Source organism: Panthera onca, chromosome C2 (assembly GCF_046562875.1).
Source record: "Panthera onca isolate mPanOnc1 chromosome C2, mPanOnc1 haplotype 2, whole genome shotgun sequence".
Lineage (NCBI taxonomy): Eukaryota > Metazoa > Chordata > Mammalia > Carnivora > Felidae > Panthera > Panthera onca.
Window position 1 is genome coordinate 150,777,239 of NC_138347.1, and position 12,147 is coordinate 150,789,385.

At 45.3% G+C, this 12,147-nt stretch overlaps 1 protein-coding gene across 4 annotated transcripts in view; it reads right to left on the reverse strand.

The window, feature by feature from the left end:
* Nucleotides 1-812: 812 nt before the first annotated feature.
* MYRIP (myosin VIIA and Rab interacting protein) overlaps nt 813-12,147 on the reverse strand; it is a 370,438-nt gene continuing 359,103 nt past the window's right edge. For 3 of the 4 annotated variants that reach the window (XM_078432453.2, XM_060638342.3, XM_078432451.2), the window contains 4 exons: nt 11,344-11,448; nt 11,171-11,231; nt 9,442-9,560; nt 813-2,701 (listed from right to left, as the gene is read on the reverse strand). In XM_078432453.2, the coding sequence (XP_078288579.2) occupies nt 2,669-2,701; nt 9,442-9,560; nt 11,171-11,231; nt 11,344-11,448 (318 nt within the window). In that variant the 3' untranslated portion in view covers nt 813-2,668. Of the gene's footprint in view, nt 2,702-7,829; nt 9,084-9,441; nt 9,561-11,170; nt 11,232-11,343; nt 11,449-12,147 lie in introns of those variants that run through there. The other variant, XM_078432452.2, reaches the window with a different exon arrangement.

Sequence of the window (12,147 nt, forward strand, 5' to 3'; positions counted from 1 at the left end):
CCCTGCAGGGATGGGCAGGGGCCTCCCCGATGATGTCCAGGCTTACCTGCAGGGTCTAAGGGTTCTCAGCCTGGGCACTATGGACATTTGGCGCTGGATAACTCTTGGTTGTGGGTGGTTATGCATTTACCAGCATCCCCGGCCACTCTCCACTGTATGCCAGGAGGAGCACCCGCCCCCCGCCCCCCCACCCCCGCCCGCTCTGCCCCGCCAAGTTATGACAATCAAAAAGGTCTCCTGAGGGATTAAATCACACCACTCCCCTCCCGTCTCCTGCTTTGAGACTGCTGGGCTTATGCTGGGAAATTCCGTTCTCAGGATAACGAGCAATGGAAAAGCCAGTGGTGTAACTGGAAGGAACGTGGGGTGTGAGGCTAGCAGCCTTGAATCTCGGCCCCTCCGATGACTGGCCACTGACTTCTTTCCCTGCCTCCTCTCCACTCCCAGTCTTCCCCAACCCCCAAAAACCACACCCCCACACACATTATTTTCATAAATGACTTTTACTTCTTTATCATTTCTCTTGACAGTAATTCTTGGCGATGTGCATATAACATGAAGGCAAGCATAACTTTCAGAAGTCATCAAAGATATGGTCTTATTGTCCTCGTTTTCTTAAACCATTAAAATATTTTCATTTATAAAAATTAATCTAAATATAAATATTGACACTGAAGATCAAAATCACTTGATGACAAAATAATTCTTCCGAAACTATAACATATGCTTATGGTTTTTAATAGTAAATTAAATCTTTGCACTTATTTGGCACAAGGAAACCTTTATAAAATTTCAAACGCCATAGAGCAGGCTTCTTTTTTTTCTTTTTGTTTTTTTTTTTTTTTGTTTTTGTTTTTTGCAAGGCTTACACAGTACACATTTTTGTCAAAGAAAACTGAATATTAACACTGGAACACACCAATAGTTGCTTTTCATGCCTCTTAAAGGAAACATTCGATTTGGAACTCAGATCTTTTGTTGTTGTTGTTGTTGTGTTTTTAAAATTTGTATTTGTCTGCTTTGAGTCATACCAACAGAACAAAAAGCCAAGATTTACTGTGTTTCAAAGAAGTCACTTCTGTTGGATAGCACATACACAGGATCAGCAAAGGGTGTCACCGGAAGATAGGTAGATCGCATCAGGAATGGATCGGAACACACATTTGAGCAGCAAATCAGGTCTGGCAATGTGTGTAGCAGCAAAAGAAGGTAGAAGTTGAAACCAACGCAGGGTGAGGCTTTGGGGAGGCATTCCGATGACAGTTGGCTTAGAGGTGTGACTTTGGCAAACTAATCTCTCTGGCCCCCTCAGTTTCCAAATCTGAAAAGTGGGGATACCTACTGAAGAGGGTTGCTCCGAGGATGAAAATGAGAAGAAACTGCCTTCCTCAAAGCAGTCACTTAAAACATTTCGGTCAAACTATCCCCTTGCCCCCCATCGTTTGCTCTCTTCCTAAGATTCAGAATGTCTCAGGGACAAATTTTAACAAAGGCTGTAAATGCTCAGTTCATTGAGCGGAATTCTGCTCCACTGGCTTTTACAAGCACACTCTACACGGTCATGCCTTCGAGACCACAAACGTGGAGCACGTGTCGGCTCGTGTGTCTGTTAAACTCACAGTTTGTCCTTGCTTTTTTCATGCCTGTGAGCTTTCCCAGGCTATTCTTTAACCATTTTTTTCCTTTCAGGTCATCCTACTACTTTTGCCGAATTATCTACTGGGAAATAAATTCTGGAGGACATTTTCTCATGTGGTTAGAATCCACTTAGACGCGGCCATCACTAAGCTGCATCACGTGGATTCCAGACAGCGCCCAAAGTTAAGCCAATGGTGAGCTCTCTCAAGCTCCTCTCCCCTTCACAGTGGGGAACCTGTCAGTGAGTCCAAGGAGAAACCCTAAATTCTCCATGAGACCTCGATTCGGAAAGACCCGGGCCTGGCGTGGGTGAGTCAGAACTTTCCATTCCGTGGTGTGTGATTGCAAGGCGATGGAAATGACTGGGCCACTGGTTACGGTCGTGTGGTGTGGGGAGAGGGGTAGCTAGGAGCTTCCCAGGAAGGAGGCGGCTGAAGGGAGACCTGCATCCTTGCCGGGTGCGCGCTCCCCCGATGGGACGGTCCCGATGTTCACTGCGGGGACATCTGCACGTTTTTCCTTAGTATTTGTGGGACAAACGTGGTTTTGAGAGATTAGTAAGAACTGGTGCTGAATTAAACGATAATCTCCATCTCCCTTCTTTCCACCCCCCCGCCCCCCCAGCTCCCAACGGTTCTCCTTTGGACAAATAACTATTGACATATAATTTCAGTTGAATCAAAGGGATTAAAAAAAAAGAGAGATCTTAAAGACAACACACAGTAGCGAAGCGAACACGGAGAAGATGCGTCTTTTGAACAGGGAGCTCTGTTGTTGGAAGCCAGCGTCTCGGTTTTCTGTCTTGGATTCCCCTGGGAGCCTAAGGCAGCGAGTGGGCAAGACCGCAGTGCTCAAGTCTGGGGCTGCTTTCTGGGTGAGGTATCAGGACAGCCCTGTGCAGTGGTGCACCATGGCCCCCCCAGGCCCCCTCCTCGGGTGGAAATCGGTACAGTATTGGATGGCTGTTGGGTCAAGGCACTGTCGTGTACGGCCGGAGGCAGTGGGTCACTGGCAGTGGAGCTCCGTGGCACTAATACATCACAGCAGACGCCAGACTGGGCTCCTACGGCGAGACAATGAGCGCATGGTCATCAGCCACTTGGCAAGGGCAAGAAGAGGCAATTAAAAATGTCTCCTGCTTTTTTTCTTTTTTTTCTTTTTAAATAGGCTTCGCACCCAACATGGAGCCCAATGCAGGGCTTGAACTCAAGACCCTGAGATCAAGACCTGAGCTGAGATCAACAGCTGGATGCTTAGCCGACTGAGCCACCCAGGTGCCCCTGTTTTCTATATCATAAAAAATGTTTGTGCTCGTTGACTGGGAATATTTAATTATTTAAAAAATGATACTTAAAAAAAAGTTTATTTTGGAGAGAAAGAGGGGTGCACCTGCATGCACATGAGCAGGTGAGGAGCAGAGAGAGAGAGGGAGAGAAGGAGAATGCTAAGCAGGCTCGAAGCCACGAACTATGAGATCATGACCTGAACCAAAACTGAGTCGGACACTCAACCGACTGAGCCACTCAGGCACCCCAAAAGTGATGCATTTTTTACTTGTACTTTTTAAAAAAGTGTTTATTTTTGAGAGAGAGAGAGACAGAGCACAAGCAGGGGAGGGGCACAGAGACACACAGAGGGTCCGAAGCAGGCTCCCAGCTGGCAGCAGAGAGCCCGAAATGGGGCTTGAACTCACAAACTCATGAGATCATGACCTGAGCCTAAGTCGGATGCCCAAGCTACTGAGCCACCCAGGTGCCCCTACCTGTACTTTTTAATCTGTCTGAAATTTATTTGGCATGTGGAATACAGCAGTTATTTAATTTGATTCCCTTCCCATTACCACCCCCATGGCCAATTTCCTATGTTCAGAGTCTCTTGTGGTTTGCTTCCCACCCCCACTTCCTTAAGTTCATGTGTTTTGTTTCTTAAATTCCATGTATGAGTGAAATCATACAGTATTTGTCTTTCTCTGATTGACTTGTTTCGCTTAGCAGAATACATTCTAGCTCCATCCACATTGTTGCAAATGGCGAGATTTCATTCTTTTCGATGGCTGAGTAATCTTCCATTGTGTATATAAACCACATCTTCTTTATCCATTCATCAGTTGATGACATTTGGGCTCTTTCCCTAGTTTGGCTATTGTTGATATGAGGAACCTCCATACTATTCTCCAGAGTGGCTGCACCAGTTTGCATTCCCACCAACAGTGCAAGAGGGTTCCCCTTTCTCTACATCCTTGCCAACACCTGTTGTTTCTTGTGTTGTTAATTTTAGCCATTCTGACAGGTGTGAGGTGGTATCTCATCGTGGTTTTGATTTGTATTTCCCTGATGATGAGTAGTGTTGAGCATCTTTTCATGGGTCTGTTGGCCATGTGGATGTCTTCTTTGGACAAGTGTCTCTTCATGTCTTCTGCTCATTTCTTCACTGGGTTATTTGTTTTTTGGGTGTTGAGTTTGGTAAGTTCTTTATAGATTTTGGATACTAACCCTTTATCAGATCTGTCATTTGCAACTCTCTTCTCCCATTCCATAGACTGCCTTTTAGTTTTGTTGTTTTCTTCGCTGTGCAGAAGTTTTTATTTTTATAAAGTCCCAGTAGTTCACGTTTGCTTTGGTTTCCCTTGCCTTCGGCAATGTGTCTAGTAAGAAGTTGCTGCGGCCGAGGTCAAAGAGGTGGCTGCCTCTCTTCTCCTCTAGGATTTTGATGGTTTCTTGTCTCACACTTAGGTCTTTCATCCATTTTGGATTTATTTTTGTGTATGGTGTAAGAAAGTGGTCCTATTTCATTCTTCTGCATGTTGTTGCCCAGTTTTCCCAACACCATTTGTTGAAGAGACTGTCCTTTTTTCTATTGGATATTCTTTCCTGCTTCGTTGAAGATTCGTTGGCCATATAGTCGTGGGTCCACTTTTGGGTTTTTGATAACATTCCTCTGCTCTATGTGTCTGTTTTTGTGCTTGTACCGTATTGTCTTGATGATCACAGCTTTGTAATATGGCTTGAAATCCACAATTGTGAGGCCTCCAGTTTTGTTTTTCTTTTTCAGGATTGCTTTGGCTATTTGGGGTCTTTTGCGGTTCCATACAAATTTTAAGATTGTTTGTTCTAGCTCGGTGAAAAATGCTGGTAGTATTTTGATAGGGATTGCACTAAATGTGTAGATTGCTTTGGGTAGTATAGACGTTTATTTATTTATTTTTAAAAGAACATTTATTTGTTTATTGTTTATTTATTTTTGAGAGCGGGGAGGGGCAGAGGGGGGGAGACAGAAAAGCAGGATCCCCGCTAACAGCCTCATGCGAGGCCCGAACTCACGAACTGTGAGATCATAACCTGAACCAACGTCGAACACATCACCAACTGAGCCTCTCAGGCAGCCGGGGGAGTACAGACGTTTGAACAATGTTTGTCCTTCCAATCCATAAGCATGGAACGCTTTTCCATTTCTTTGTTGCCCTCTTCAATTTCTTTCGTAAGTGTCTTATAGTTTTCAGCGTACAGATCCTTTACCTCTGCAGTTAGATTTATTCCTGGGTATCTTATTGTTTTTGGTGCAATTGCAAAAGGGAGTTCCTAATACTTTAAAACAAATCAAAAACACATTCTCAGATATGCCTGTACCTCTTCTGAGCCTTCTTTTCCACTGACCATTTTTTATAGCTTTTAATTTGTTTTAAAATCTCACAGGAGGGGCGCCTGGGTGGCTCAGTCGGTTGAGCGTCCGACTTCGGCTCAGGTCATGATCTCATGGTTCGTCAGTTCAAGCCCCGCATCAGGCTCTGTGCTGACAGCTCAGGGCCTGGAGCCTGCTTCGGATTCGGTCTCTGTCTCTGTCTCTCTCTGATCCTCCCTTGCTCAACATTCTGTCTCTCTCTCAAAAATAAATAAAGATTAAAAAAAATCTAGCAGGAAAATCACTTTAATTTTGCAAAAATGCTTTTGTCTATTCTTTGAGTCATTCTTTCAGGAACTTTAGTTCGAAAGAAAGTCCCACTGAGAGCTTTATGAGAATTGGATTAAACTACAAATTAATTTGGGAAGAAATGACTTTTCTTGTTGAACTACTGATGTAGCTGAGTAATCAATACCTCAGTCTTAAAGGTGTCCTTGCATTTCTGTAAAAGTTACTGCTGCAGTTAACTCGCTGATGCGTTATGTAGTAAGCTGCGTGTGTGTACATGTGAAGAAGGAGAGCTGTTGTGTGGGGTGTGTGTGCACGCGTGTGTGTGTGAGCAGGCACGAAACACGTGCGCACACGTACGTGTAGCTTCACAACACGAATCTTTCAGTTTTCAAGTTTTTTTAAGTGTTCCGGAGTACTTTATATCGCCTGGAATTAATTTCTGCTTAAAAAATCTATCCCTGAGGGGCGTCTGGGTGGCTCAGTTGGTTAAACCTCCCGCTCTTGATCTTGGCTCAAGTCATGACCTCACTTTGGTTCATGGGATTGAGCCCTGAGTCCAGTTCTGTGCTGATAGCATGGAGCCTACTTGGGATTCTCTCTCTCCCCTTCCCTCTGCTCCTCCCTTGCTTGCGATCTCTCAAAATTAATAAACTTAAAAAATTTATCAGCAAAACTATTTGTCCAGTCTTTTTTTTTTTAAAATATGTTTATTTATTTTGAGAGACAGAGAGTGAGCAAGGGAGGGGCAGAGAGAGAGGGAGAGAGAGAATTCTAAGCTCTCTTGGAATGCAGGGCTTGCTCCCATGAACTGTGAGATTATGACCTGAGCCAAAATCAAGAGTCAGATGCTCAACTGACTGAGCCACCCAGGTGGCCCCAATCTTTTCTTTAAGTTTTACTAAGTTTTAAGTCAGTTCTTACTAATATTCTGATGTAATTCTTATTTTATTAGAATTAAGCCTCTACAATTCATTACTATATATTTACATCGCATGGTATGTTTAAATTAAAAATTTACATCTGTTAGAGTCTCTTATTTTTATTTATTTATTTATTTTCTTGATTTGGCTTACAAAACACTCTGCTTTTTATTTTTTCGAAGAATAAGCTCTTGAACTTATGATCATTTCTATAGTTTTCTGGCTTGCATTCATTGGTTTCTGCCTTTATCTCTGATGTCTGGAATGCATCGTGTATGTGGGTGTACGTGCTTTCTAACTTCCAAGTAGAGTTTCTGTGTATTTTAAGTTTTGTTCCAATTTGCTAGGTTTGCTCTGTCACTTCTGGTGGTCTAGGCACATGTGGCTCTTTAGATTAATTAAAATGAGTGAAATTTAAAAAATCAGTTCCTTCGAGGCAGTAGCCACATTTCAAGGGCCCAACAGCCACATGTGGCTGGCGGCTGCCATATTGTACACCACACAGAGAACATATCCGTCATTTTGGAGAGCTCTGCATGACAGTGCGGCTGGAGAGTCTCTCTTTTTCACATGCTTTCATTTGTACTTAATTTTTAAAAAAATGTTTATTTTTGAGAGACAGAGAGAGAGAGCACACACGTGTGCACAGAGGAGGGGCACAGAGAAAGGGAGACAGAGGATGCAAAGCAGGCTCTGAGCTGTCAGCACAGAGCCTGACACGGGGCTCGAACTCACAAACCGTGAGATCATGAGCTGAACTGAAGTTGGCCGCTTCACCAGCTGAGCCACCCGGGCTCCTCGTAATTTGTGTTTATTTTTGGCATATTTGGGCTTCCCAGGGCTGCTAAGGGAATTTTAAAGTCACCAGCCATGGCACAATAAATTGTATCACTTTTGCATGCTGAATCAAGAAAGGCTCAGGACTTACCTATTTATTTTTTAAAGTTTACTTGTTTATTTTGAGAGAGACAGAGACAGTACAAGTGGGAGAGGGACAGAGAGAGGGAGAGAGAGAATCCCAAGCAGGCTCCACACTGTCAGCACAGAACCCGATGTGGGGCTCAAACTCACGAACCATGAGATCATGACCTGAGCTGAAACCAAGAGTCAGACGCTTAACTGACTGAGCCACCCAGGCACCCCGATTTTTTTAAATCAAAATTAAAACATCCTCCTTCCCCGTTTTCTCCAAATGTTTTTCTCTTGGATTCTACTTTGTTTGAAAGTGATATTGCTGTTTTTTGTTTGCATTTCTTTAGGAAATATTGTCCATTCTTTCATTTTTAACCTCGCTGTATTATCTAAAGGTAACTTATTTTTCAAAATAATCTGAGGTGAACTTAGGTGATGTAACATTAACCATTTTATTATTTTATTTTATTTTATTATGTTGAGGGAGAGATAGAGCATGAGCAGGGGAGAAGGGCAAAGAGGAGGGGGGAGAGAGAGAGAGAGAGAGAGAGAGAGAGAGAATCTTAAGCAGGCTCCCCTCTCAGTGTGGGGCCTGATCTCACTACCCTGAGATCATGACCTGAGCCGACATTAAGAGTTGGACTCTCGGGGAGCCTGGGTGGCTCAGTCGGTTGAGTGACCGACTTCGGCTCAGGTCATGATCTCACGGGTTGTGAGCTCGAGCCCCGTGTCGGGCTCTGTGCCGACAGCTCGGAGCCTGGAGCCTGCTTCGGATTCTGTGTCTCCCTCTCTCTCTGCCCCAACCCCACTCATGCGCTGTCTCTGTCTCAAAAATAAATAAAACATTAAAAAAAAAAAAAGAGTTGCATTCTCAACAGACTGAGCCACACACACGCCCCAACATTAACCATTTTAAAGTGAACAGTCCAGTGGCATTTAGTACATTCACCATGTTGTGCAGCCATTGTTTGAAAACCTCCTGTCCCTCTAAAGTAAAACCTCCTATCCACCGAGTGGCTTCTTCCGACGGCCCCTCCCTACAGCCCTTGGCACCCCCTGATCTGTGTTCTGTCTCTATGAAAGGTAATTTATTTGTAACTCTCTTATTTATAACAGATTCCTTCCCTGACCCCAATGGTCTGCCCTTTTAAGTGCGTAATGCATCTTTTTCACTCTTTGAAGTAACGCTCTGACGGCCAGGAGCAAAGTGACTGGACTTTAAAAGGTCGAGGGTAACGGCTGAGCAGTGAAGAAAAGCTAGCGGGCAGCGCTGTTGCCATGGGGTGCCTGAGAGACGCAGTAATCCGGAACCCCAAAGGGCACGCCCCCCATTACATCATTACCTGGTGCTCCGCACTCAGAGCACAGGGACGGTGGGGGTGGGGAGGGGGGAGGAAGGGGAAGGGAGGGAGGGGCGAGGCATAAAAGACAACAGAACAAACTGGCCCTTGCTCTAATCCTGTCACTCAGACATCATCTGCCCTCAGCATATTGGTACCACTGAGGCAGGTTAGCTGGATTATCACTTCCCGTATCAACAGCACCAAGCCTTTGCCCAAATCTGAAGCATGTGTTGGTGTTCAGGCAAACAGTCCGTTAGTCCTCTTTACGCAATCGCCTCTTTACGTGCCAATGATGTCCTGTCCCTCCCTTTGCATTTAGGGGCAGCTGCTGGCTTTTCTCAGGAGCACAAGTCATTCAGGGCTAAGAAGAGATTTAAGGAAGAGTGAATTTGGATCAAAAACAGGAGGAGTCTGGCACCTCAACCAGACCTTGACGTTCCCATGTACGTATTTTTACTTCTCTCGGATCAAACCCCACAAGGAGCTGGATGTACGGCTGAGAGGACGTATCCACATATCAAAGAGGTGAGCGGTACCGGGCAGGGTGCTCATCACTTCTCACTGCGCCCCTGCCCCCGCCCGTCTCCCCAGCCAATGGACCATGAAACCATCCACGGAGGATGCTTCCTGGGGCTCTGATGGGGGAGCTGCAGACGGAAGGGCCACAGACTGGAGGCACCGTCGGCAGTGGAAGCGATGGGCACTGAGGGCTGACTTACCATCAAATCCTTGGTGGTGCTTTTCCTTTCATTAGTCCTGTTTGTCAAGGAGCCTTGGAGAAGGAAGTTGCGGTTAAATGTTTTAATGGTGGTCACTGAAGATGCCTCAATGTTTTCGGCTAAAAGGAAACACATGGAAGTAAGTGGTACCCAGGAGCGGGGCCGAGTGTTGAGGAAGAAAGACCAGGTGTCCCCATCACCCAGATTTTTGCTCTAGACTTGGCATCTCGTTGCAGTCCACAGGTCTGATGGTAGAATCTCTAAATTTTGTGTCTATGTTTATGATATGCACCAAATGAACTCAAGAATTGTTAGCGGCTTTCCAGGAAAAGGTAGCTTGGAGATAACTGAACATAGTTCATAAATCCTTATTTGCAGTTCTGGACTATAAAAGGCTCTAAAGACAAAATCTTTATAACTTTGGGGCCAAAACTGTCTGATGGGAAACCCTGACTTAAACTGACATGTGGCCATTTAAAATCCTGGTCCATCCCACCCAGTGTGAACATTCTCGAGCTTTGCTGAAAGGATTTAATGTGTTTATCAGAGGCTTCCCCAGACACCAGAGGGAGAGGACTGTTATGAAATATATAGTACATGTACCGTCTTAGCTTTCTGATGTCCAACACGTCCTAAAACATATATTTATCCAAGGGTTTCAGATAAGGGACCGTGGATCTGTAATAAATTGTAATTGTATAGGGTCTCATGGAATATAAAGTAGGCATTCAATAAATGTTTGTTGAAGAAAAGATCAGTGGAACCAAGACTCAAACATCTATCTTCTGTCTGTCTGTTCTTCTACTTTGTAGATCTAAATCTCTGGTTTGGCATCATCGTCAGCGGCTCCTAAATCCAGGGAAAGTGTTCAAAATGCCCAGTGGATGAGGATGCCACCCCGGCATTGCTGGACTCCCTTCTGGGCGGGGCGCTGTGTTAGATGCTTTCGGTGTCCTGCCCACGTTTCCCTGACATCACCACACATTCTGTCATTCGGCACATTCTGGAAGCATGTGACCACAAGCACCGTCACTCCCTTGGCTCATGCATGGGGTGGGGCAGAAGTACCAGGGAATTAATGCCTCCCCACCCCCACCGGAAACCTCAGGGGCTGAGGGCTGACAGCTGATATCCTCAGCTTCCTGTTCTTTGGGCAGGAAACTCTGAGGTGCAGTCAATACTGTCTCCCAGAAGTCCCCAGCAGGATTCAGCCTCATTTGCCCAGAGAAGTAAGCTATGAACTAAATTGCACTGTACCGGGGTGCCTGGGTGGCTCAGTCTGACTCCCGATTTCAGCTCCGGTCATGATCTCGCGGTTCATGAGTTCGAGCCCTGCATCGGGCTCTGTGCTGACAGTGCGGAGCCTGCTTGGGGATTCTCTCTCCTCCTCTCTCTCTCTCTCTCTCTGCCCTTTCCCCACTTGCACACACACACACACTCTCTCTAAATTAATAAACATTAAAAAAAAGACATTGGACTGTACTGATTTAATTTCCTTCCCTTTCATTTCTCTCTTTCCTACCACGATTTCTTGCAATCACGTTCCAAATCACATCCTTGTCCATGGATCTGCTTCTTGGGGGGGATTCAAGTCAAGACAGATTCTCCACAAGAACACTTCTAGGTAAGAACTCCCCGTTAGGTCTGGTTCTCAAACTCAGATCACCAAGTCACTCAAAGTCAGCCTTAATTCTTTGATAGCTCTGCTACTGTTTTCCTTTAAGCACACCTTTCACTGGTGGGGCAGGCAGTTTCCTCCTCTGCTGCCTTGATGTGTCTATGGTTTGTACCTACAAACAGAACACAGCAATCAATACGCCTTTGCAAAGCCAAAGATACATTATCTTCCAAATTTTCCAGGTGGTGCAATATTCCAACAGAGGGAGTGAGGGACAAACGCACCTGGTTCCTTTGCTTCTGATCGCGTTTTCTTGTGAGGCGGACACACGGTGCTATGTTTAATCCTGCAATGGTCAGGGCTGAAATCCGGCTCTCAATATCAGAAATCTTAATGCAACAGAAAGACAGAATTGGTAGGCGAAAAAGCACAGGAGGGGAGGATCTTTGCTAAAAGTGTCAGGAACCTCGGGGCATCTGGGTGGCTCAGTCGGTTAAGCGTTGGACTTCGGCTCAGGTCTCGATCTCACAGTTTGTGGGTTCGAGCCCCGCGTCGGGCTCCATGCTGACAGCTCAGAGCCTGGAGCCTGCTTCCTTTTCTGTGTCTCCCTCTCTCTCTGCCCCTCCCGTTCGCCCTCTGTCTCTCGCTCTTAAAAATAATAAAAAAAATTAAAAAAATTGTTAGGAATCTATAAAGATTAAATCTGCCTTTATGTATACTCATTTACTCAACTTGCTTTTTTTTAAGATTTTATTTTTTAAGTAACCTTTACACACAACGTGGGGCTCGAACTCACAACCCTGAGATCAAGAATCCCGTGCTCTACTGACTGAGCCAGCCAGGTGCCCCTCATTCATTCAACTTCTACGAGGCCCTTCTCTATCTAGTGCCATAGTAAAAAAACAGCATAGGTTTTTCTTTGTAAATTTACATGTCTAGCTTGGTAGCTCCAGACTGTATCAACACCCTTGTCAGAGTATTTCTGGGGATAAATGGAAGCCTGGGGCATGATGGGAACCGTGGCCCAGGACCTCCTGGCTCAGCCCGGGGGCGGAGGGTGTGAAAGGTGGTCAGGGAAGGCTTCTATA